Genomic DNA, 24,007 nt, shown 5'->3' with positions numbered 1-24,007 from the left:
CGATATTGGTCAAGGCCGAGAAGGCAGCTCGTGTTTGGCTAGAAAACCAAGATGTAGAACATGTAGCCGTTTCGGATGAAAATCCGATGTTCTTGCTGAAGGCATGAATCTCACTGACTCTTTTAGCTGTGGTTAAGCATATCAGGAAAAGAGTCTTAAAGGTGAGATCTTTCAGGGAGGCTGATTGAAGTGGTTCGAACCTGTCTAACATAAGGAATCTTAGAACCAAGTCTAAATTCCAACCAGGTGTAACCAAACGACGCTCCTTCGTGGTCTCAAAAGACTAAAGGAGGTCCTGTAGATCTTTATTGTTGGAAAGATCTAAGCCTCTGTGACGGAAGACTGATGCCAACATGCTTCTGTAACCCTTGAAAGTGGGAGCTGAAAGAGATCGCTCTTTCCTCAGATATAAGAGGAAGTCAGCTATATGAGTTACAGAGGTACTGGTCGAGGATACGGATACTGACTTGCACCAGTTTAGGAAGATTTCCCACTTCGATTGGTAGACTCTAAGGGTGGATGTTCTCCTTGCTCTAACAATCGCTCTGGTTGCCTCCTTCGAAAAACCTCTAGGTCTCGAGAGTCTTTCGATACTCTGAAGGCAGTGAGACGAAGAGCGTGGAGGCCTTGGAGTACCTTCTTACGCGTGGCAGACGTAGCAGGTCCACCCTTAGGGGAAGAGTTCTGGGAACGTCTACTAGACATCGAAGTACCTCGGTAAGTTATTCTCTCACGGGCCAGAGGGAAGCAACTAGTGTCAACTTTGTCCCATCGTGAGAGGCGAACTTCTGCAGTACCTTGTTGACAATCTAGAACGGAGGGAATGCATATAGATCTAGATGAGACTAATCTAGTAGAAAGGCATCTAAAAGAACCACTGCTGGGTCCGGGATAGGTGAGCAAAGTATTGAGAGCCTCTTGGACATCGAGGTTGCGAAGAGATCTATGGTTGGCTGGCCCCAGGTGACCCAAAGTCTCTTGCATACATCTCTGTGGAGGGTCCAATATGTTGGAATTATTGTCCCTTCCTACTGAGACAAACTGCTAAGACATTCAAGTTGCCTTGGAAGAAATTTGTTACTAGTGAAAAGTCTAGACCTGTTGAACAGGAGAGGAGGTCACTAGCGAACTCGCACCATGTCAGAGAGTAGGTCCCTCCTTGCTAGGAGATGAACATCAAAGCAGGGAGTTGTCCGTGTTGACCTCCATTACTTTGTCTTGAAGGAGAGACCTGAAGCTTTTCCAGGTCAGACGTACTGCCAGAAGCTTCTTGCAGTTAAAATGCATTGTCCTTTGACTCGAGTTCCATAATCCCGAGCATTCCCTACCGCCTAAGGTCGCACCCCAGCCTACGTCCGATGCGTCTGAGAAGAGAACGTGGTTGGGGGTCTGAACAGTCAGGGGAAGACCCTATAAAAGGTTGATAAAGTCCTTTCCTCAGGTTAGACCAGACTTATCTTCCGGAAACCGGGATCGAGACCGCTTCTAGCGTCTCGTCCTTTTCCAGTGAAGAGCTAGATGAAACCGAAGAGGACGGAGGTGAAGTCTTCCAAGTGACACCAATTGAACCACGGATGACAGTGTCCTAACCAGACTCATCCACAGCCTGACAGGGCCGTATTCCTTCTTCAGCATCTTCTGGATGGATAGCAGGGCTGGGGATTGATCTTCTTGTTCAGCCATGTCCTCATCAGAGGGTTCCTCATCCGAAACTGATGAGGAAACGGCAACGGAGTGGGCAACGTCTGACTCGCTGAATCCGGTCGCACTGGTGGATGCGTGACGGAGCCGGACACAAGATCATGGTACTGCTGCACAGTCTGTGAACTGTCAACCATGGGGATGCGAGGAAGTACAGCGACAACCCGAAACTGTCTAGACTGTCTGGGTAGTACAGACAACCCCTTATCGGGTTGCTGAGGTTGCCGCACTGCGTCACAACAAGTCACCTCTGCTGGTTGTTGAACGTCTTCCCAGTGAAACACTGAACGTCCACAACCACCTCCGAGAGTAGCTTAACGTCAACGTGCGACTGGCAACCCACACTGGGTCGCACCGGTGGAGGAACCATCTCAACTGGCGGACGTGAGTAGGATACCTCAGCGTCAACAGGGCGTACAACCAACCGGTAGGAAGGTCGTTGGCAAGAAGGTTCTTCTCCGTAAAAAAATCCTCTATCAAGGACTAAGCTTGGACTGCATGTCTTGCAACAAAGCCCAAGGTCTAAGGGAGCAGGTGTGGCAACAGACGGGGTTAGCGACTGAAGCGGAACCATTTACCCTCCCTGGAAGCATGTTATGCTTAAATTAAAGTCCATAGGAGGCTAAGCAGCTTAAGGCTCCTCTCCAAATGACAGAGTCCTCAAGGGAATATCAGAAGGAGGGAGAACAGCACTTTCTCATCTACAGGAACCATATCCGAGAAAAGCTAGGTTCTCTCAGTGAGGGTTTCACTGGTGCAAAAGCAGCAGACCAGAAGGCAACATTATGAAACTGCTTGACAGTCTGTGAACTGTCAAAAACTGAACTGTCAACCACAACAGGAGCGTGAGGACATACAGCACTGGTGTATAAGTAGCAGACCAGAAGGCAACGTCATGTAACTGTTTGACAGTCTGTGAGATGGCAACAACCAAAGTTGTGTGGGGAAGCCTCAACTCCTGACTGACTAGTTTGCTGCGGGCGAGTGGCGGTAACCACAGTGTGTTGCGGAGGCTGACACACCGTGTCAAAACACGGCAGCTTGTGGTAGCTCACGCACGGCAACGGAGTGCTATGTGTGTGGGAGTCATCATACATCTGGCAGGGAGACTGTGCATGGGTGGAGGAGCTCTCACAACAAGAGTGTGAGAGCAGGAAGCCATGCCGGGCGCACAACCGTGGGAGGTGTAGGCCCACGGGTGCATCGTCAACCTTCTCCGCAGTCGGAGTGTGGGAGCTGGCAACAACAAAAGCAGAGTGCTGGAGCGTGGGAGGGGATGCGGTGGGTTGCGGAGCATGCTGTATGGTATGCGGAGCATGCTGTATGGTATGCGGAGCATGCTGCATGGGTTGCGGAGAAAGCCGCATAGTGCTGGAACCCGGCAGCTCTACAGCACCTTCCCACTGCTGATGCGGAAGCTCACGCATGTCAACGGATGGAGCAGCAAGAACATGCGTCTGGCAGGGTGGACTGCGCATCGGAGGTGGAGCTCTCACAGGTGGAGTGTGGGAGCAGGCAGCCGCAGTATCTGCTGAGCGCACAACCTCGGCGGGTTGTAGGTTAACAGGTGCAGTGTTAACCTTCTCAGCATGATACTCCTGCATGAATGCCGCAAGCTGAGACTGCATAGTCTGCAGCATGGACCACTAGGGTCTATGAAAGACAACAACAAACGGAGCTACTGTCCGTTGTGACTGAGGGTCTAAAACAGCTGGTGCGGCAACAGACGGAGTTACTGCCTGTTGCGGTACCACCTTGCCTCTCTTGGGAGGTGTGCAGTCGTCGGATGACTGGAGTGAGTCTGAACTGACCCAGTGGCTACACCTAGGCCGTTGGACTTGCGCGGAAGGGACCGACTTGCACTTAAAAGCTGCAAGATTTGGTCCATGGTTTCTGCAAGAAACCTCTTCCGCAGACGAGGAATAAATGGGCTCTCTCGTCTTTGTGTGGGTGGGGTGATCACGTCGGCAACGTGTGTAGATACACCCGAAACCACGGAGGGAAACGTCTGTTCGTATATCAAGACCTGTGGAACCCATAAGTCCTTCGACATTACTTCTCCCCTGGGCTTGGGAGCTTGTAAGAGGTATCGGACAAGGTGAACAACTGGCACGAACAAACGAACCCTCGAACGCAACACTGTAACACTTTGCGCATATCACTTTATCACTTTTGATTTTCTGTTTGCACTTATTTCACTGAACTCGAAACTTTAAGTGATTTGTACCTGAAACACGCAATCCTATCCTTCATTAAAAGGTAGTAATTGCGAAAACAGTTTTACAATGTAACAGAAAAACCTAATGAAAGATAAAGAATTCAGTGGCTGGAAAAGAGACTAAACACTAGATCAAATAAACTACGTTTAAAATCTCTCACCGCATAAAGCCTGGGAACAAGAATAAAACTCTAGAAACGTTTTACCTTCTTCCCCTATAGCGACTAGGGAGAAGAGTAAAAAACGAGAACAACGTTACCCGCTTGAACGAAACGTTTATCCTCCTCTCTCTCCCTCCGTCTCTATCTCTCTCTCTCTCTCTCTTGACTTAGAACCTGAGAGATGAGCCCAATTATATATCGTTAAAACATATTATTTGTTAAAGGAAAAAAACTGAAAGGTTTCCCAAATAAAAAGTTCCTTATTAGAATTAAAACCATTTAAGCTAAGAAAGAATGAACGAAACGCTAGAATCGGTTTACTCTTACTGCAACGTGAAACCGTGAAATACTCTCTCTCTATCGTAACGATAGAGCGCAAGTTGAACGTTCTGAACGTCAACAACTGCGGAGACTAAACTAAACGTTAGTTCATCTTTGAAAAAAGTACGAGACTATCAAAGAAATTCTTTCAAAAACATTAAAATTAAAATAGCATAAATTCTTAACAGGAAATACGATATGACGGGCTCAATGTTAATTAACTTCGGTTCCAAGTAAGGACCGCCTACTATTAGGAAAGGTCGCATATAAACAAACATAAAAATTAATTTTTATAAGTTTATAATAAATGGAAAGTTAATCGAAGAGGCCTATAAATGGCGGAGAGATTTAAAATAAATCTATAACTTTGTTAAGCAAAATTACCAAAAACCTAAACACACTTCCGTCTAAGGGAAGGGTCGGTCATTAAAAGTGAAAGAGAGTCTATACTCTCTTCGACACCAACACTTCCGTCTAAGGGAAGGGTCGGCCATTTAAAAGTGAAAGAGAGTCCATACTCTCTTCGTCACCATAATTAAATCTATCCAAAACGAGTTCAAGTTTTGAAATGAAGATAAAACCCCCGCATAGCGAAAGCTCAAAACTGGAATAGTGTACTTCACCAAAAAGTTGTGAAAACAAATCCAGTTAGGGACGGCGTATTAGTAGGTCTTGCCGGTGGCACAACAGAGGAAAAATTGAGTTCTTGTTGACAAGAAGTACTTGAGTACCTACTCACAGATGGCACTGTTGTGTACACCCCCACCTGTATAGCGATCGCTGGCGTATCCCGACCGTAGATTTCTGTCGGGCAACAGAGTTGACAGCTACATGATCATCGGGTAAGATTAATATTGAAAATTGTATTTTTCCTAACATTAAAAAATAAATTAGTGTCATTACTAGAATGTCTCGGGATTTACTCCAGGATTTGACTAAATCCTGAGTAAACAGATAGAAGTAGAAAGATATGTCTGAGGTCTTTGTCCTACAGTGGACTAGCAATGGCTGATAATGATGATGATGAGCGATGGCAAAGTAGGAGACAGCACTGGACCACTGAAGACTGACCATAAAAGAAGATTCCATGGTATCAGACTCAAGTGGTGAAAAGATTGTGCCTTCCATCCTGACTCTCTCCTCAGAAAATCTGGCCATCAAAGTAGAAACGGCAACATCAACATGAAGAAATGAACTCCCACCCCAAACTAAGTAGGACCTTCTTTGTCTAGAAAGTATGGATGGCACAATCTTACTAGGGCAACTACTACTTCTACTTCTTTGTCTGCATCTTTTCCCACTTCTATGCGGAGTCGATGTTTCTGGCCAGCGCTCTCCATCTACCTATATCCCACACTTCATCACTGGTTAATCCATTTTTTTACTAGAGCAACTACAGCACAGTGAATTCTCATAAACAGAATTAAGAATTCACTTTCCAAGGCCACATGAGCAGCTCTGACCACAGCTTGAGGCACCAAAGTGCCGATCACTGACCATAGATCTCACTGTCTCAGAAATTCCATGATAGGTTCCCGAGTTTGTTGTAATCACGCAGTGTAAGAATGTTGACCAATGAACACTTAGTCTCTTGGTTCTCCACCTCAGCTGGAGTCGGACCAAAATCAGGTGTCATTCGGGTGTTGAAAAAGTGAGACCCTTCACCCAACGCAAGTGAAGAGGTCTCAACAATCACCTCGGATGACAGTTTTCTCCTCATAGAGCAAATACAATCTATAATGAGAACAAATCCAGTAGTGTAATTTGAAGTTTTTCTTTTCTTCTGTAAATTGACATTTTTCTTTTTGTGTGGCCCTTCCAGACATTGACAAAGTACTTTGTACTTTAGTCTACGGTGCATGTTGGCGAGTGTGGTATCAGGCGACACACCTACATATCGGTCACCAGGAGGTGAGGGACCTTGTCACCTATCATGCAAACAGCACTGAGAGTAATCCTGGGTGGTTAGCTGTTCTTGTTCGTAGTCGCACATAAGGAAAATAGTAAGAAAAAAAATATGAAACAAATATTGAAAAAAAGGGCTCAATTTTATTGTTTTATAACCTCTTTCTAAGTTACGTATCAAATTTCAATACTATATCTTTAAAACTAAGGGAGAAGTTAGAATTTGAAGGCAATTAAGTATAGTTTTGAGATATGGGCATTCAGTTTTTTTATTTTTACAAAGACAATATTAATAAATTATGACTATTATGTATTTTATGTTCCTTTTTGGATATTAATAAACCAAAACAATGTTATTTATCATAACTTAATCATAAATGAAGATCCCTTTGCTCAAAATCTTGCTTCTTTAAGCTCCTGTCAGGCAAGACTGTCGCTGTTTCATCCACAACACACTCTCTCTCTTCTTCAGTAACTCTGCTAATATTACCGATATTACCCACTTCTGAACTCTTATTAAAGCAAATTTTCTTCTTTCTTATGTCAGCGAGATGTTGAAATTGCCTTTTCCTCTTGATAGGATGAAATTCTTGCCAAAACCAAAAAAACAGAAGTAAAAGCAAGCGAATGTCAGAGGTCAAACTCAAATGTGTACTCTCTCTCAGGTTTGTGCTAGCACTGAAGGGTGTAATCATAACTTCTTGTCTTGTGACTCATGGAATCTATACAGATGCCATAGCTAACAATTTGTTTATATTAAAATGTAATACTGTAATTATCAAAATTTACAATAACAAGAAATATGTTATTTTGATAATAAAATAAATTTTTGAATATACTTACCCGGTGATTATATAAGCTGCAGCTCTGCTGCTCGACAGAAAACTCTACGGAAAAAATCCGCCAGCGATCGCTATGCAGGTAGGGGGTGTACTTCAACAGCGCCATCTGTCGTGCAGGTACTCAGTACTCATTGTAAACAAAGAACTCAATTTTCTCCTCGGTCCACTGCGTCTCTATTGGGGAGGAAGGGATGGTCCTTTAATATATAATCACCGGGTAAGTATATTCAAAAATTTATTTTATTATCAAAATAACATTTTTCAATATTTAACTTAGCCGGTGATTATATAAGCTGATTCACATCCAGGGGGGTGGGTAGAGACCAGCAATAAATGTTTACATTATTATGAGCTAAGGATTTTTTATTTCATTTTAGAAGTTATCAAAATAACAAAAATAAAATAAATAAGTACCTGGTAAGGAAGTCGACTTGAACAATTACTCTGCCTTTTTAAGTACATCTTCCTTACGGAGCCTCGCGATCCTCTTAGGATGCTGAGCGACCCCTAGGATCTGAAGCATGAAGGGTTGAAACCCATACCACAGGACCTCATCAAAACCTCTAATCTAGGCGTTTCTCAAGAAAAGAATTTGACCACCCGCCAAATCAACCAGAATGCGAAAGGCTTCTTAGCCTTCCGGACAACCCAAAAACAACAATAAAAACATTTCAAGAGAAAGATTAAAAAGGTTATGGAATTAGGGGATTGTAGTGGTTGAGCCCTTACCCACTACTGCACTCGCTGCTACGAATGGTCCCAGGGTGTAGCAGTTCTCGTAAAGAGACTGGACATCTTTAAGATAAAAAGACGCGAACACTGACTTGCTTCTCCAATAGGTTGCGTCCATTATACTTCGCAGAGATCTATTTTGTTTAAAGGCCACTGAAGTTGCGACAGCTCTAACTTCATGTGTCCTTACCTTCAGCAAAGCTTGGTCTTCCTCACTCAGATGGGAATGAGCTTCTCGTGTTAACAGTCTGATAAAATAGGATAAAGCATTCTTTGACATAGGCAAAGATGGTTTCTTAACTGAACACCATAAAGCTTCTGACTGTCCTCGTAAAGGTTTAGTTCGTCTTAAATAGAACTTAAGAGCTCTCACAGGGCATAAGACTCTTTCCAGTTCATTTCCAACCATATTCGATAGGCTTGGAATATCGAACGATTTCGGCCAAGGACGAGAGGGTAGCTCGTTTTTGGCTAGAAAACCAAGTTGTAAAGAACATGTAGCCGTTTCAGATGAAAATCCGATGTTCCTGCTGAAGGCGTGAATCTCACTGACTCTTTTAGCTGTGGCTAAGCAAACCAGGAAAAGAGTCTTTAAAGTGAGATCTTTAATGGAGGCTGATTGTAGTGGCTCGAACCTTTCTGACATGAGGAATCTTAGTACCACGTCTAAATTCCAACCAGGTGTAGCCAAACGACGCTCCTTCGTGGTCTCAAAAGACTTAAGGAGGTCCTGTAGATCTTTGTTGTTGGAAAGATCTAAGCCTCTGTGACGGAAGACTGATGCCAACATGCTTCTGTAACCCTTGATAGTGGGAGCTGAAAGAGATCGTTCTTTCCTCAGGTATAAAAGGAAGTCAGCTATTTGAGTTACAGAGGTACTGGTCGAGGATACAGATACTGACTTGCACCAGTTTCGGAAGACTTCCCACTTCGATTGGTAGACTCTAAGGGTGGATGTCCTCCTTGCTCTAGCAATCGCCCTGGCTGCCTCCTTCGAAAAGCCTCTAGCTCTCGAGAGTCTTTCGATAGTCTGAAGGCAGTCAGACGAAGAGCGTGGAGGCCTTGGTGTACCTTCTTTACGTGTGGCTGACGTAGAAGGTCCACCCTTAGAGGAAGAGTTCTGGGAACGTCCACTAGCCATCGAAGTACCTCGGTGAACCATTCTCTCGCGGGCCAGAGGGGAGCAACTAACGTCAACCTTGTCCCTTCGTGAGAGGCGAACTTCTGCAGTACCTTGTTGACAATCTTGAACGGGGGGAATGCATATAGGTCTAGATGTGACCAATCTAGGAGAAAGGCATCTATATGAACTGCTGCTGGGTCCGGGATTGGTGAGCAATATATTGGGAGCCTCTTGGTCATCGAGGTTGCGAAGAGATCTATGGTAGGCTGGCCCCATGTGGCCCAAAGTCTCTTGCACACATCCTTGTGTAGGGTCCATTCTGTTGGAATGATTTGTCCCTTCCGACTGAGGCAATCTGCCATGACATTCAAGTTGCCTTGGATGAACCTCGTTACTAGTGAAATGTTTAGATCTTTTGACCAGGTGAGGAGGTCCCTTGCGATCTCGTACAACGTCATAGAGTGGGTCCCTCCTTGCTTGGAGATGTACGCCAAAGCCGTGGTGTTGTCCGAGTTCACCTCCACCACTTTGCCTTGAAGGAGAGATTTGAAGCTTTTCAAGGCCAGATGAACTGCCAGTAGCTCCTTGCAGTTGATATGCATTGTCCTTTGACTCGAGTTCCAAGTTCCCGAGCATTCCCGACCGTCTAATGTCGCGCCCCAGCCCGTGTCCGATGCGTCCGAGAAGAGAACGTGGTTGGGAGTCTGAACAGCCAGGGGCAGACCCTCTCTGAGGCTGATACTGTCCTTCCACCAAGTCAGGGAAGACTTCATCTTCTCGGAAATGGGGATCGAGACCGCTTCTAGCGTCTTGTCCTTTTTCCAGTAAACAGCTAGGTGATATTGAAGAGGACGGAGGTGTAGTCTTCCTAACGATACGAACTGTTCCAGGGATGATAGTGTCCCTATCAGACTCATCCACTGCCTGACTGAACATCGTTCCTTCTTCAGCATGTTCTGGATGCATAACTGGGCTTGACTTGTTCTGGGGGCCGACGGAAAAGCCCGAAAAGCTAGACTGTGAATCTCCATCCCTAAATACACAATAGTTTGGGATGGGACCACTTGAGACTTTTCCATATTGACCAGGAGACCCAATTCCTTGGTCAGATCTAGAGTCCACTTTAGATCCTTCAGACAGCGACGACTGGAAGAAGCTCTTAGAAGCCAGTCGTCCAAATAGAGGGAGGCTCTGATGTCCGCTAAATGAAGGAATTTGGCTACATTCCTCATCAGCCTCGTAAACACAAGAGGAGCTGTGCTTAGGCCAAAGCACAGGGCTTGAAACTGGTAGACAACCTTTTCGTAAACGAATCTCAGAAAAGGTTGGGAGTCTGGGTGGATGGGGACGTGAAAGTATGCGTCCCTTAGGTCTAAAGAGACCATCCAGTCTTCCCTTCTGACCGCTGCTAGAACGGACTTTGTGGTCTCCATGGCGAACGTCTGCTTTGTGACAAAGACATTCAGCGCACTGACGTCTAGCACCGGCCTCCACCCTCCTGTCTTCTTTGCCACTAAGAAGAGACGGTTGTAGAAGCCCGGGGTTTGATGGTCCAGGACTTTGACTACCGCTCCCTTTTCTAGTAAGAGAGACACCTCCTGTTTCAATGCTCGTCTCTTGTCTTCCTCTCTGTACCTGGGAGAGAGATCGATGGGAGACGTTGCTAGAGGGGGTTTTCGTACAAACGGGATCTTGTACCCCTCTCTGAGCAACTTCACAGATTGTGCATCTGCGCCTCTCTTCTCCCAGAAGTTCTTGAGTCTGGCTCCCACTGCTGTCTGAAGAAGCTGGCAGTCAGACTCTGCCTTTAAAGGACTTGGTTCCTTTCTTCTTCCCACGTCTCCCTTCGGCACGAGCACCTCCTCTGCTGGAGGCTCTGCCACAAAAGGGCGGAATAAATCGGGACGCTGGAGTGTCCATCCTTGGTCTAGCTGACAAGGTAGGCAAAGGGGTGGCTTTGCGGGCAGAGGACGCAACCAGGTCATGGGTGTCCTTCTGTATCAAAGAAGCAGCAATCTCCTTAATCAAGTCCTCTGGAAAAAGGCACTTAGAGAGAGGAGCAAACAGAAGTTCGGATCTTTGACAAGGTGTCACTCCAGCTGACAGGAAAGAGCAAAGGTTCTCACGCTTCTTGAGGACTCCGGATACGAACGATGCAGCAAGCTCACTAGACCCGTCACGTATGGCCTTGTCCATGCAGGACATGATGAGCAAGGAAGATTCCTTCTCAGTCAGGGAGATCTTCCTGCTCAAAGCTCCCAGACACCAGTCTAAAAAGTTGAAGACCTCGAAGGCTCTAAATATCCCTTTCAACAGATGGTCTAGGTCCGAAGGTGACCAGCAAATCTTAGAGCGTCTCATGGCTAGCCTGCGGGGAGAGTCTACAAGACTTGAGAAGTCGCCCTGGGCAGAGGCAGGAACTCCCAAGCCGAGAACTTCTCCCGTGGCATACCAGACGCTCGATCTGGAAGAGAGTCTAGCAAGGGGAAACGTAAAGGCTGTCTTCCCTAGACTCTTTTTGGACTGCATCCATTCTCCTATAACTCGTAAAGCTCTCTTGGACGAGCGTGCGAGGACGAGTCTAGTAAAGGCAGGCGAGGATGACTGCGTACCTAAAGCAAACTCTGACGGAGGAGAGCGCGGAGCCACAGACACAAACTGGTCCGGAAACATCTCTTTGAACAGAGCAAGAACTTTTCTAAAGTCCAAAGAGGGTTGCGTGGACTTGGGCTCGTCAAGGTCCGAATGTGGTTCATCAACGTGTGCCGCATCGTCATCATCAGAGAGTCCATCATCCGAGTATTGAGGAAGCGGCAATGGAGTAGGTATCGGCTGGTTAGCTGAGTCCGGTCGCACGGGTGCACGCGTGACTGAACCGGACGCAACGTCATGGAACTGTTGCCCAGTCTGTGAGCTGGCAACAACCATAGCAGCGCGGGGACGCACAGCGTCTACTCCAGACTTTCTAGTCTGATGTGGGCGAGCAGAGGCAACCACACTGGGTTGCGGAGGTTGACGCACCGCGTCAAAACAAAACAACTCTGACGGTTGTTGTACCTCGCGAACGTCAATGGAAGGTTCCGTGCGTCGCTGAACGTCAACATGCGGCTGGCAGGGCACACTGGAACGCATGGGTGGCGGGACTCTCTCAGCTGGAGTGCGCAAGAAGGTCGCCTCAGCGTCCACAGGACGCACAACCGAGAGTGTGGTTGGTTGTAGGCAAGAGGTTGGTGCAGCAGCAACCTTCTCCGCACGAAAGTCCTGCATCAGAGATGTTAATTGGTACTGCATGGTCTGCAGCAAAGACCACTTAGGGTCTGCAGGAGCAGGTGCGGCGACAGACGGTGTAACTGCCTGAGGCGGTACCGCTTTGCCTCTCTTAGGAGGTGAGCAGTCATCGGAAGACTGCAGCGAGTCCGAACTGACCCAGTGGCTACAACTGGGCCGTTGGACTTGCGCGGAAGGGACCGACTTGCGCTTAAGAGGTCGTGAGACCTTGGTCCATGGTTTCTTACGAGAAACCTCTTCCGCAGACGAGGAATAAATGGGCTCTCTCGTCTTTGTGTGGGTGGGGCAATCTTGGGTAGATACGCCCGAAACCACGGAGGGAACGTCTGTTCGCTGATTAAAGCCTCTCGAACCCATTGGTCGTACGACATTGCTTCTCCCCTGGACTTGGGAGCTTGCAAGAGGTCCCGGACTAGGAGGACGACAGGCACGAACAGACGAACCCTCAAGCGCAACACTATCCACAACACTATCACTCACTTTACCACTTCCCACTGCACTTTTACACTTCAGCTCCTTGACGTCCGCCATGAGCTGGTTACGGTCACTAGCCAGGGACTCAACTCTCTCACCCAGAGCTTGGATGGCACGCATCATGTCAGCCATCGAAGGTTCCTGAGTGCCAGAAGGGGGATCAGGAGCAACCACTACAGGGGAAGGAATAGGTTGTGGGGCATGAGGAGAGGAAAAATCAACAGAACGAGATGAACTTCTCCTGACTCTATCTCTCTCTAGCCTACGTGTATATTTTTGGAATTCGATAAAATCGAATTCCGAAAGCCCAACGCATTCCTCACATCGATCTTCCAATTGACAGGTTTTATCCCGACAATTGGAACAAACGGTGTGAGGATCGATAGAGGCCTTCGGAAGACGCCTTGAACAGTCCCTAGCATTACACTTCCTGAATTTTGGGACTTGAGAAGGGTCAGCCATTTTGAATTGGTCAAAGGGGAATTCAAAAACTATCCAAAGTCATCAACAAATAATCCGATATCAAAAAAAAAAAGAATGCAAGGATTTATTGAAGAGAAAGCCTGCACAGCGAAAGCTCAAAACTAGAATAGTGTACTTCACCAAATAGTTGTGAAAACAAATCCAGTTAGCAACAGCGAATTAGTAGGTCTTGCCGGTAGCACGACAGAGAGAAAATTGAGTTCTTTGTTTACAATGAGTACTGAGTACCTGCACGACAGATGGCGCTGTTGAAGTACACCCCCTACCTGCATAGCGATCGCTGGCGGATTTTTTCCGTAGAGTTTTCTGTCGAGCAGCAGAGCTGCAGCTTATATAATCACCGGCTAAGTTAAATATTGAAAAACGGCATTTTCTTATAGGGATCAATGTTTTTCACTTATTGAGTTACTTTTACTAATTTCTCTGAGAGTAAGAGGAATTGTGACAAAATATTTTGTATGCTCATTCTTCATTGCCATATTTATAGCTCAGTGAATTTTTTCAGGATTTTGCATTTGCCATCCCATAACCCCATATATTGGCTTTCTGGCCAGGCCCCTTAATTATTCAGTACTTCTCTGAAAGTTTGAAAGTTTATCTTTATTTCTCACTGAGCTATCATTCCTGGTAGGAGCCTTGGTCATTATGCACTCTGCCCATCCAACTAGAGTTGCAGCTTAGCTAGTAAAAATTATAATAATAATGTGAACCAAATTAGAGAAATTATCGGAAGCATTCAATCAAAGTGAGTGAGTCTTGAGCATAAATAAAATCATAATAGATATGCAACTGAAAAGGAAACTTCCACGAAGATCCCTTAAAAAAAAAAAGGGAGGAGTTGACTGGACATTCAGTTAGTTTAAGGAATACGATAAACCCCTAAATCACAAACCTTCCTTACCTTATCTTCCCGCTAAGAACCCGATAGACCCAAAAGAGCTTTCCTTGCTAAGGATTGAAGACTAACTATCTTAAGTTTAAAATTTAATCTAAAACCCTCTATCCCCACCTAGGCACTCCCTGGCACTGTTACGGGGTCACAATGGATTTGTTATGTAATTTACCGTCAGGCACCCGCCCAGACCTGTCCCCCCCTAGGCCTACTCAATGTTGGGATTCGCAAGACAGGCGATCAGTCGTACCATTACCTTGGGTATTGTCGACAGGTACCAGATGGGGAGCTTAAAGTGGAGGATTTTTAGGATTCATAAAAATATGTAAATTCTAATTTTTGTCAATCAATGCCTAACAGTATACAGTATTTGTAAAAGGTCTATTAAAAAAAAAAAGACTCTCAATCTATCCTGAAAAGGTTTGAACCTATGCCATTAAGGATTATGGAATCCACCAGAATAGCAGTATAACCACTCAGCCACACACTATAGGAAAAAACAAACTGCTGAAAGGGAGGGGGAACTGTCAGCAGACTCAGAATTTCCACACTCAAGAACCAAAAATTCCTCGTTAACTGTGGCCTTTTCCTGTTGCAATGACTTATGCTTATTAAACTACACAGCCATTAATTTTTGGGTCAAGAGCAACACAATTCACCATGGAAAGAAAGATTAAAAACCTTACCTCTGCAATGGTAGATTTTCATAACATTCCTTACAACTTATGCAAATCTCACAAGTGAAGTAGCTCCTGACCAGATTAGTAAGGGGAGCACCAGCAAACCTTGAGAATACCATGAAGAAGAATACGAAAGATTGCTGGATAAACAGCAGGTAAACAAGATTAAACAATGCACCACTAACACCAATAATCGGTATAAAAACATCCCAAAACCACTCAAATACTTGAAGGAGCTATGGGCAAAATGGGGGTAATTGAAATTCAAAAGAGCAGACGGTTGTTTTCAACCAGCTGCGCAAAAGCAACTAAGGTAAAAAAAGTTGACTTTCAACCAGCCACCAGTGTTACCAAAGGCAGTATGGAATAGATGGTATCAGGGTTGACAATGTGGTAAAATTTTGGGCGGGTTATTGGGATTCACGGCTAGATAAATTATCCTAAGGTAATATCTATTAATCAGACTTTTTAGGTGGCGTATTAGAATACTTACCAGGAATATTTGAGTATTAGAATACTTACCAGGAATTTCTGAGAAGTCCACATTCCCACACTTATGAGCATGAATAATACGAGACCCCTTCAATCCCAAAGAAAACCAGGGAAATTGGCAGATAGGACAAACTTCTGTTTGATAACAAATCTTCTTTTTTGTCGATAACTTTTTCTTCTTAGGGGTAAGTTTGGGATTTTTATTTAGTTTAATCTGTTTATTCTTAGGAGCTGCTTGTTGTGATGCTGTATATGAAATCGATGTTCTAGATTTGTTTCTTACACCTTGCGACTGACTGAAAATACAAAACTCAAAATAATTTTTTTCCCAAAAAAAACAAACATACTTATTACAACAATTACTGTATGATGAATTACCCAAAACTGAAAGTAAAAAAGTTGGTCTCAATCCTTTCTTTAATAAATACTATGAAGCGGCATGAAGAGATAAGCAATTCTCATTCATAGATTCATTCCCATAAAGCTTGGGAGCTCCATATGCACTGTACCCCCAAAATTCAGAGCTGAGACACTTAAAATTAATTACAATAAAATGTTACAGGAAGTGAATATTTTTTTATATTCACTAATTTAGAATAGTACAACTAAGGTGATAGCATGCTCCTTACTAATTGCCCTATATTCTATTAATATGGAATTAAGTGTGTTACATTTTCTCCCGAATGCAACTATAAAAACACAAATTCCTATAATAAAATGTATTATTCTAATGCTTACCCAGTGTCATTGTGTTTTGTTTCAAAGACACAGCTTGTTTGATGAATAGATTAAAAATAACAAAACTTTATGGTAATCTATAACTTTTCTAGCTATACAGAAATTAGTCCTTTTAATTGGAGGTGGTGGTGTGTCTGCAGAGCTGGAAATGCCGTTGGATCATTAGCAAAGAAGTTCGGTCATGACAGGGGGCTAATAAGATCAGCTCACCCACTTTCCTGACTGAGTCAAGCTTTTCTTTTTATCTTCAGGAGTCTTAGGACTGAGAGGGATGGTTGAGGAGGGAAATTTATTAAAGTTAACAGGTTTGTGTAGCTAACATAAACCCAAATTATTTTAGAAAGTAGCGATTTATTCTCAATAAAATACAAACCTTAAATTCTTCTATTTACAAGATACATTACTTGGTAGGAGGCAATCCCCATGACTCAAACTTGATGGACCTTTCTCTCTGGTATGTGCCCTTCTACATGGATCCCAAAGATTACTCCAATATCTTCCTATCAGCTATGTAGGGATGTAGTAGCTATTAAGGCCTGGAGCACTGTGTACTGTATTATGTAGAAATTCAAAGGTTTACAGAAGAACCTATCTTTCAGGAAAGATGAGACTGCATCAGAAGTATCCTACAAAAGCTGACACTTATCCTTCCACTCCCTTGTTATAAAGGGATAGCAGAGTTCTTTCTAAAACACACTTGTTCTGTTAGAATAGATACTCAGGAATATAGTTTACCTCCAGCAGTCATTCAGTTCAGCACATAATAGTTGTGGATGCTTACCTAGGACGAGATGCTTGTCTCTCCTGTGAGATAGGTGAGGAACTACACAGCCTGTTGATAAGCCACCACAGAATCAAAGAAAAAGTTCATAGAGATATGGGAAACTTCTAGAGTTGAAGCCTGATGGAAATGGTATGGCATCCTGAGAACCCTACCTTTAAAAACTAATGTACTGATGTTTTTTTTTTTAAATACCATTGCTATTAGGTTCTTTCTTTAAATCTATCATTGTTATTAAACACTTCTTTTCGATGCCTACCTGTGATAACGAAGAGTCTACAGTACTCAGGCTTCATGTTCCAAGTCCCATTTATATAATATCAAAGGGAACTCACTGGACACAAAAGCATCTCATCAGATCCTCACCAGAGTAAATTTTAGGAATGGGATCGAAAAGACTTGAACTTGGGGTCATGGATTTGAGGCTTCTGTGTCTTCACCAGAAACTCAGACACAATGATGAACAATACAGACCAATTTCCTTCAAGTGGCTGACCTGATAATAATTCCATAAAACACACCTACTCTATCAATGCTAGGGCTAGGAGGAAGATAGTTTTGAGGGTGAGATCACTGTCAGATGACCTTCTTAGATGCTCAAAAGGTGGGCACACCAGAGCCATGAAGACAATGGTCCATTGTCACATGGGGGGTCTGAGTTACAGGGGAGGGCAAGGCAGCTTGAACTACTCCCACAATGAGGAGAGCTTCAAGCCCTTAAGTCTGAACTCTTGGCTCAAAGCTCAGTGATAGCCTACATAACCAAGACTGAGAAGAGCTTTTTTTTCTGGAGGACATTGACAAGGTCGACAATCTTCTTAAGTGGTTATAATTGGAAAAACTCCATCAGCAACAACAATCACATTAAGAGAACCCACTTTCCCTGGTCTCCTGGAGCTGGGAACTATTGCACATATCAAGACTTTTCCCTCAAAGTCCTGAAAAAAAAGGCTTCAAGCAACTCCTCAGTCAGGTAGTAGCCTACATTTGAAGGTGCAGCTGACATTGAAGAGTAGGCCACAGAAACCTCGACGAAAAGGGCCAGCGGACTGAGATGTTAAGATTGGGCTAACCTAGGAACCACCAGTGTCATCTTAAGGACAGAATTGATCAATACTAGAGTGGTTTATTAGATAGACAGAGTGAATGGGGGAATGAAGTGCAAATCTAGTTCATCTGGTGAAAAATATGTTCTTTGACATATGGATCCATAAACTGGAAAGCAGAAAGCCAACGGCTAAGAATCGGAGTTAGCCTAAGTCAACACTGATAGAATACAAACATGTAAAAGATAGTAAAAGGTTTAACCTATAATCATACCACAGTTGTAAAAGAATACAGTATATAAACACATACAGTACTTACAAGGCTATAAAAAATTTAATATGCAATTCTGAACAATTTGGAGACATGAGCTGCTGGCTTCGACCATGGGCAAATAACGTACGCACAGCGCAAACATACCAGGATGGACACGCGAAATTCTCTAACACAAAAGGAAATGGTACTCAAGTTAGATGATGAGGAAGAAGCAGAATTGCCCATGATCTAAATATCACTAAAAAAAACTAAGAAAACAACCAGAATACTCCAAAGCAAATGCGGCAAGATGGCGCTCCTAGATGGAATGGTGAGTCAGCGAACATATTTACAGTAGCACACTGGGATCGGAGTTGTAACGGCTCTCTTGCCCACTTATCCAATCCTATCCCATATCCTTCGAGACAAGGTAAACTCTATTCGGAGAAGGATAGCCGTGGCTTGTATTAAAAACGTCCCTGTTTCATACACAATATCTCTCAGGATATTTGCTCCAGGGGATAGAACATGGTAATGCTTCTTAGGTAAAATCCTATGGTATATCACTCGTATAAATATCCCAAGGAGAAAGCTGCCTTTGAGGAACTTCCATCAGGACGACATGGCTATGTCTCCCTAAAATAGATTTCTCCTATGTCAAATCCATTACATATACTGTGTATATGTATATGTATGTATGCATGTATGTCTGTATGAATACATATATATATATATATATATATATATATATATATATATATATATATATATATATATATATATATATATATATATATATAAGGGATTTTGACGTAGGAAAAATCTATTTCTGGGCGAGGGACCTGTGCCGCCCAGTGAATAAGCTCCATTTAGCACTTATTCTTAGGTAATTTACTGCTAAATATACCAGAGAAAAAATGTAAAGGAGTGCTAGGTTAACTAGCTCGCTCACCTATTGGTGTCGGTATAAAATTGGGCGTATAATCCAGAGGTCCCGCACTATTTAGATTCATCCACGACAGAAACCCCAATAGAGGAGAGCCGTTCAACCTCACTCGGTACTACTAACACTGCATCCGCTCAGAACCCAACTCCTTAGCACCCAAAGTTTGGGGACTCCAAGGGAGAGGAGCTGGGAGGGTTCACTGGGCGGCACAGGTCCCTCGCCCAGAAATAGATTTTTCCTACGTAAAAATCCCTTTTCTGGGCTCGAACCTGTGCCGCCCAGTGAATCTATACAAGAGAAATGTCACCAAACTTGCAAAATAAAGGAAAAAACATAAGCGTAGGGGAAATACAGGATGCTTTAATCAGAGATGAGTACCAAAAAACAATTATAAGGGTATCTTAAATATGAACATAAATCCACTTGGTAGACCATTGACAAATAAGGAAGGTATAATAATGCCGTGAGTGATAATATATACAGATACTCAGGAGTTTAAAAATTTACAAATATAATAACAGTATTCAGGTGCGAGACCAACGAATACAATAGGGTATAAATGAGGCAGGTAAGAGGGAGAGATAAAGAGACAAGGCATTAACCTGTGAGTTACCTGGGAGTAACTACGCTCCCTGCAGCTACTGTAGAAAATTTTAGGGCTTCCAAATGTTTAAGGTAGTGTTTCTTGAACACTGACGGTGATTTCCACCCTGTATACCTGGAAAGGTCCGTAAAATTCATGTGGTGAAAAAAGTTCACCGAAGTAGCAACCGCTCTGATATCATGTGCAAGAGGAAAAGAGTCAGGGCTAGCTTGTTTAATAAAATACAAAATTTGTTGCCTGATCCCTTTAATAGTAATGGTACCGCCTTGTTCTCTAACGAATAGAGGCCCCGAGGAGTTAGAGGAGGTCCGGGATAAATAAGACCTAAGAGTAGTAACAGGGCACAGAGACGGATCTTGCGTGAGGGGAACAATTTTCCAGGAGGACCATCTGTTCTGAGGGTCTTCGTTCTTAGCCAAAAAGAATTTGTTAGGAGAAAGAAGGACCTCTCCCGAAGGCAGGAACTCAATATGACCCGGGTCTCTCGACAAGGCTGCCAGTTCAGAAATTCTTGCCCCGGAAGCCAAGCTCACCAGGAAAAGTGTTTTCCTGAGAAGGGGAATGTAATCACAAGAACTGTTAATGGTATCAGAAGCCAATTTGAGTACATCATTAAGGAACCAGGTCACCGGGGTAGGACGAGTAACCGGTTTCAGTCTGGCACAGGCTTTCGGAATTGAAGCTAACAAAGAGTCGGTTAAGTCTATGTTAAAACCCACTAGGAAGATCTTTTTCAAAGCAGATTTAATAGTGGTGATAGTATTGGCTGCCAGACCTGATTCTAATAAAGATCTAAAGAAAGTGACTGTAAGGTTCAAGTTCATACAGTTCACGTCTGAGTCTATCAAAAATTTTGCCAACTTTTTAACTGCAGAGTCATACTGGCGGATGGTGGAATCCCGTTTATCCGATTCTAGGAACAGGGTGTTTTGAGGATCAATATTGGCACCATGCATGGCCGCAAACTTCATAAAGTCCATAAAGTTAGGGCGCTCTGAATGTTTGAGAAAGCGTACACAACGCGTGTTTGTACTATCTGAGACAGAACCGGATTGGGTATCGGGTGAGGGTATAGTCTCAACTCTCGCAGGAGAGGATACCAGTTGCTCTTGGGCCAGTTGGGTGCGACCAAGGCTACTTGTCCCTTGAAGGATCTCAGCTTGTCTAGAACTTTCAGCAAAAGATTCACCGGGGGAAAGAGATAAATCTTTTCCCAGATGTCCCAATTCTGAGACATGGCGTCTGTGGCGTAAGCCTGAGGATCTAGATTGGGAGCCACATATACTCTCAATTTGTGGTTGGACTCCGTGGCGAAGAGGTCCACTTGGAGACCGGGAACCTGAGAGAGAATCCACCGAAATGACTTTAGATCGAGTGACCATTCCGATTCTAGAGGGGAGGTCCGGGACAGGGCGTCTGCCACTACATTCCGGACTCCCGCCAGGTGGACAGCTGAAAGATGCCAACGGTTCAAGGATGCTAGGGAGAATATGGCTACTAGAACATGGTTCAGAGGCCCTGACTTTGACCCGCCTCTGTTGAGGCAGCGGACCACCACTTCGCTGTCGAGGACCAGACGAAGGTGTTGTCTCTTGGGAAGAGCGAGACGTTTCAGGGTTAGAAGAACTGCCATGGCCTCCAGCACATTGATGTGAAATTGGCGGAACAAGGGAGACCAAAGACCTTGAACTTTCCTGAGCTGAGAATAGCCGCCCCAACCTGATAAGGATGCGTCCGTGTGAATGATTAATTTCGGAGGCGGAAATCGAAGGGGAACTGACTTTGACAGACTGTTTGCTCTTGTCCAAGGAAGAAGTCTTTCCCGTAGAATGGGAGGAAGGCGGACTTTCCTGTCCCGGAGCTTCCGGTTCGCCCTCGAACGGCAGACACGATTGATATCTTTCAATTTTGCCTTCAGAAGAAGATCCGTCACTGAGGCAAACTGAAGGGACCCCAGAATCCTCTCTTGGAGTCGTCTGGAACTTACTTTGTCTTTGAGAAAGCGTTTGGTGTTCCTTGCAATCTCTAACCTCTTGGGTTTGGGAAGACACAGAGTATGAGATATAAGATCCCATTGCAGGCCGAGCCATTGGAACTTCGATTTTGGAAGAAGACGGGACTTCTTGAAGTTGATCTGGAAGCCTAGAGATTGAAGATAATGGATGACTTTGTGAGTGGCTTTTAGGCAATTTTGGGAGGTGTCTGACCAAATGAGCCAGTCGTCCAGATAGGCTACTACTTGAATCCCTTGATTTCTGAGTTCCTGAACAGCGACTTCTGCTAACTTTGTGAAGATCCTTGGGGCGATGTTGAGCCCGAAAGGCATCACCTTGAAGGAGTAACTTTTGTCCCCTAAGCGAAAGCCTAGAAACGGACGGAAGTGTCTCGCTATCGGGACGTGATAATAGGCGTCTGTAAGATCGATAGAGGTGGTGACGGCCCCACGGGGAAGTAAGGTCCGCACCTGCGAGACGGTAAGCATTCGAAACTTGTCGCATTGAATGGACAAGTTGAGAAGGGATAGGTCTAGAATCACTCTTCTCTTGTCTGAATCCTTCTTCGGGACACTGAACAGCCGACCTTGAAACTTCAGGTGTTTCGTTTCTTGTATGGCGTTCTTTTGTAAAAGATCCTGGACAAATTCGACCAGGTCCGGAGTGGAATGTTGATGAAATTTGTTCGGAGGAGGAGGTCCTTGAACCCAACTCCACCCCAGTCCCTTGGAGATGATACTGAAAGCCCAGGGACTGAACCTCCATTTGTTGCGGAAGGCATAGAGCCTCCCCCCTACCTGCTGCACCTCAGTATTGGTTTGAGGAGTTGCCTCCACGTCCGCCTCGGAAGTTCTTTCCCCTGCGAAAGGCTCTTCCCCTGCCTTTGTTCTGGTTAGAACCACGGTGGTAGCCTCTACCTCTACCATAACTCTGGGAAGAGCTATGAGCCTCATAAGACTGGTTAAAGGCAGGAGAAGTGGCGGAGGCACCGGAAAGCTGGCTCTTAGGGAGCAGAACGGTGACATAGTCGTCCGAAGGAGCCTGAGAGGTGGAAGGCTGTGCAGGGGCAACAGGAGATGAGGGAAGAGGCAGCCGGAAAATGGGCGAACCACTCTGCTGTTGCCTGAACTGGGTGGAGGTATATGGACGGAGCTTCTTCCTACCCCGGGCTTGGTAATTTGCAGGGTCATATTTACGTTTAGGAGTCAAACCCCAACGGGCTTTAAGGCTCTGGTTGACTCTAGTGGCCTCCGCCAAGACTTCCTCTACGAGATCCTCAGGGAAGAGGTTTGAACCCCAACAGGAGGACCGGATAAGCTTATTAGGTTCATGCCTAATAGTCGCCTCTGCCAGGACATGTTTGCGACACCTGCGTTTAGCAGTAGCGAAGTCATACAGGTCATAGTATAATGACTGCAACGTAGCCTTGTTGAGAGACTTAAAAATATTCTCAGTATCGTAAGTCAAGGCTATCGACTCCGTGGAAGTGGCCAAGTTCAGAGTACGGCCAACGCGTAGGCGGGAATCATACTCCTGTTTAATGAGGGATTCCGGGAGACGGGGAAGCCTCTCACTAAACATTACTGAAGCACAGTCTGCTGCTAGCTTGCCAGAGGTAAAAGTGGTATGGACGTTGTCCCAACACTCAATGCCTGAAGGAAGAAGGAGGGAGATTGGATCCACCTCTCGGATGGGAGGCAAGGGCTTCTCCTCCAGAGCATATTGGAAGGCAAGCTCTGCTACCTTATTGACACATGGAGTCACGGTGTTTTTGTCCATTAAGAACATTGTGAAGGAGCTCTTATAAGGCGTCAACATGGTGTTGGTGCAGCCGATGTCATTCAGGAATCTGGCCCACACAGATTGGGCTTGCTCTTTGGGGAAGATGACTGTCTCTTTGGGGACCTTGTCTAACCGAACCAAAGCTTCCTCGGTAAGCCTGGCATAACCATGAAATGGAAATGCCAGACCAGGAGGAAAGAATTCAAAGTCCTCTAGGGGACGAGTGCCAAGACCCTCCAAAGTTAACATTCCGTCTGAGAACGGGGAATGAAGAGCCATACGCCAAGGGTTATTCTTGGCAAACGGCGGGAGCTTAGAGGCATCCGGGATGAGAGAGCTTTGGACTCGCTCCGGAGCACCTTGCTCTAATGCCCCAAGTCTCTGACCGATGTTAGAGAACATCGTGTCCATCTTAGACTGCATCTCTGATACCAACTTAGCCTGCATCTCCGACACGATGCGAAGCATGGCTGATTCGGAAAGGCCCGGGCTAGCAGCAGGGGTGGCGGAATAAACTCCCGGGTCGCGAGACTTAGAGGAGGAGCCAGAAG

General features: G+C 44.9%; 1 protein-coding gene across 1 annotated transcript in view; it reads right to left on the bottom strand.

Moving 5' to 3' along the window:
- The window catches only part of LOC137634449 (DNA cross-link repair 1 protein-like), a 157,894-nt gene that overhangs the window by 111,294 nt on the left and 22,593 nt on the right, over window positions 1–24,007 (bottom strand). The window contains exon 3 of the mRNA XM_068366849.1: window positions 15,343–15,608. Within this exon, the coding sequence (XP_068222950.1) occupies window positions 15,343–15,608 (266 nt within the window). The remainder of the gene's footprint in view (window positions 1–15,342; window positions 15,609–24,007) is intronic.

Source organism: Palaemon carinicauda, chromosome 44 (assembly GCF_036898095.1).
Source record: "Palaemon carinicauda isolate YSFRI2023 chromosome 44, ASM3689809v2, whole genome shotgun sequence".
Lineage (NCBI taxonomy): Eukaryota > Metazoa > Arthropoda > Malacostraca > Decapoda > Palaemonidae > Palaemon > Palaemon carinicauda.
The sequence above is the reverse complement of the archived record's forward strand: the minus strand, read 5'-3'. Positions and strand labels throughout refer to the sequence as shown.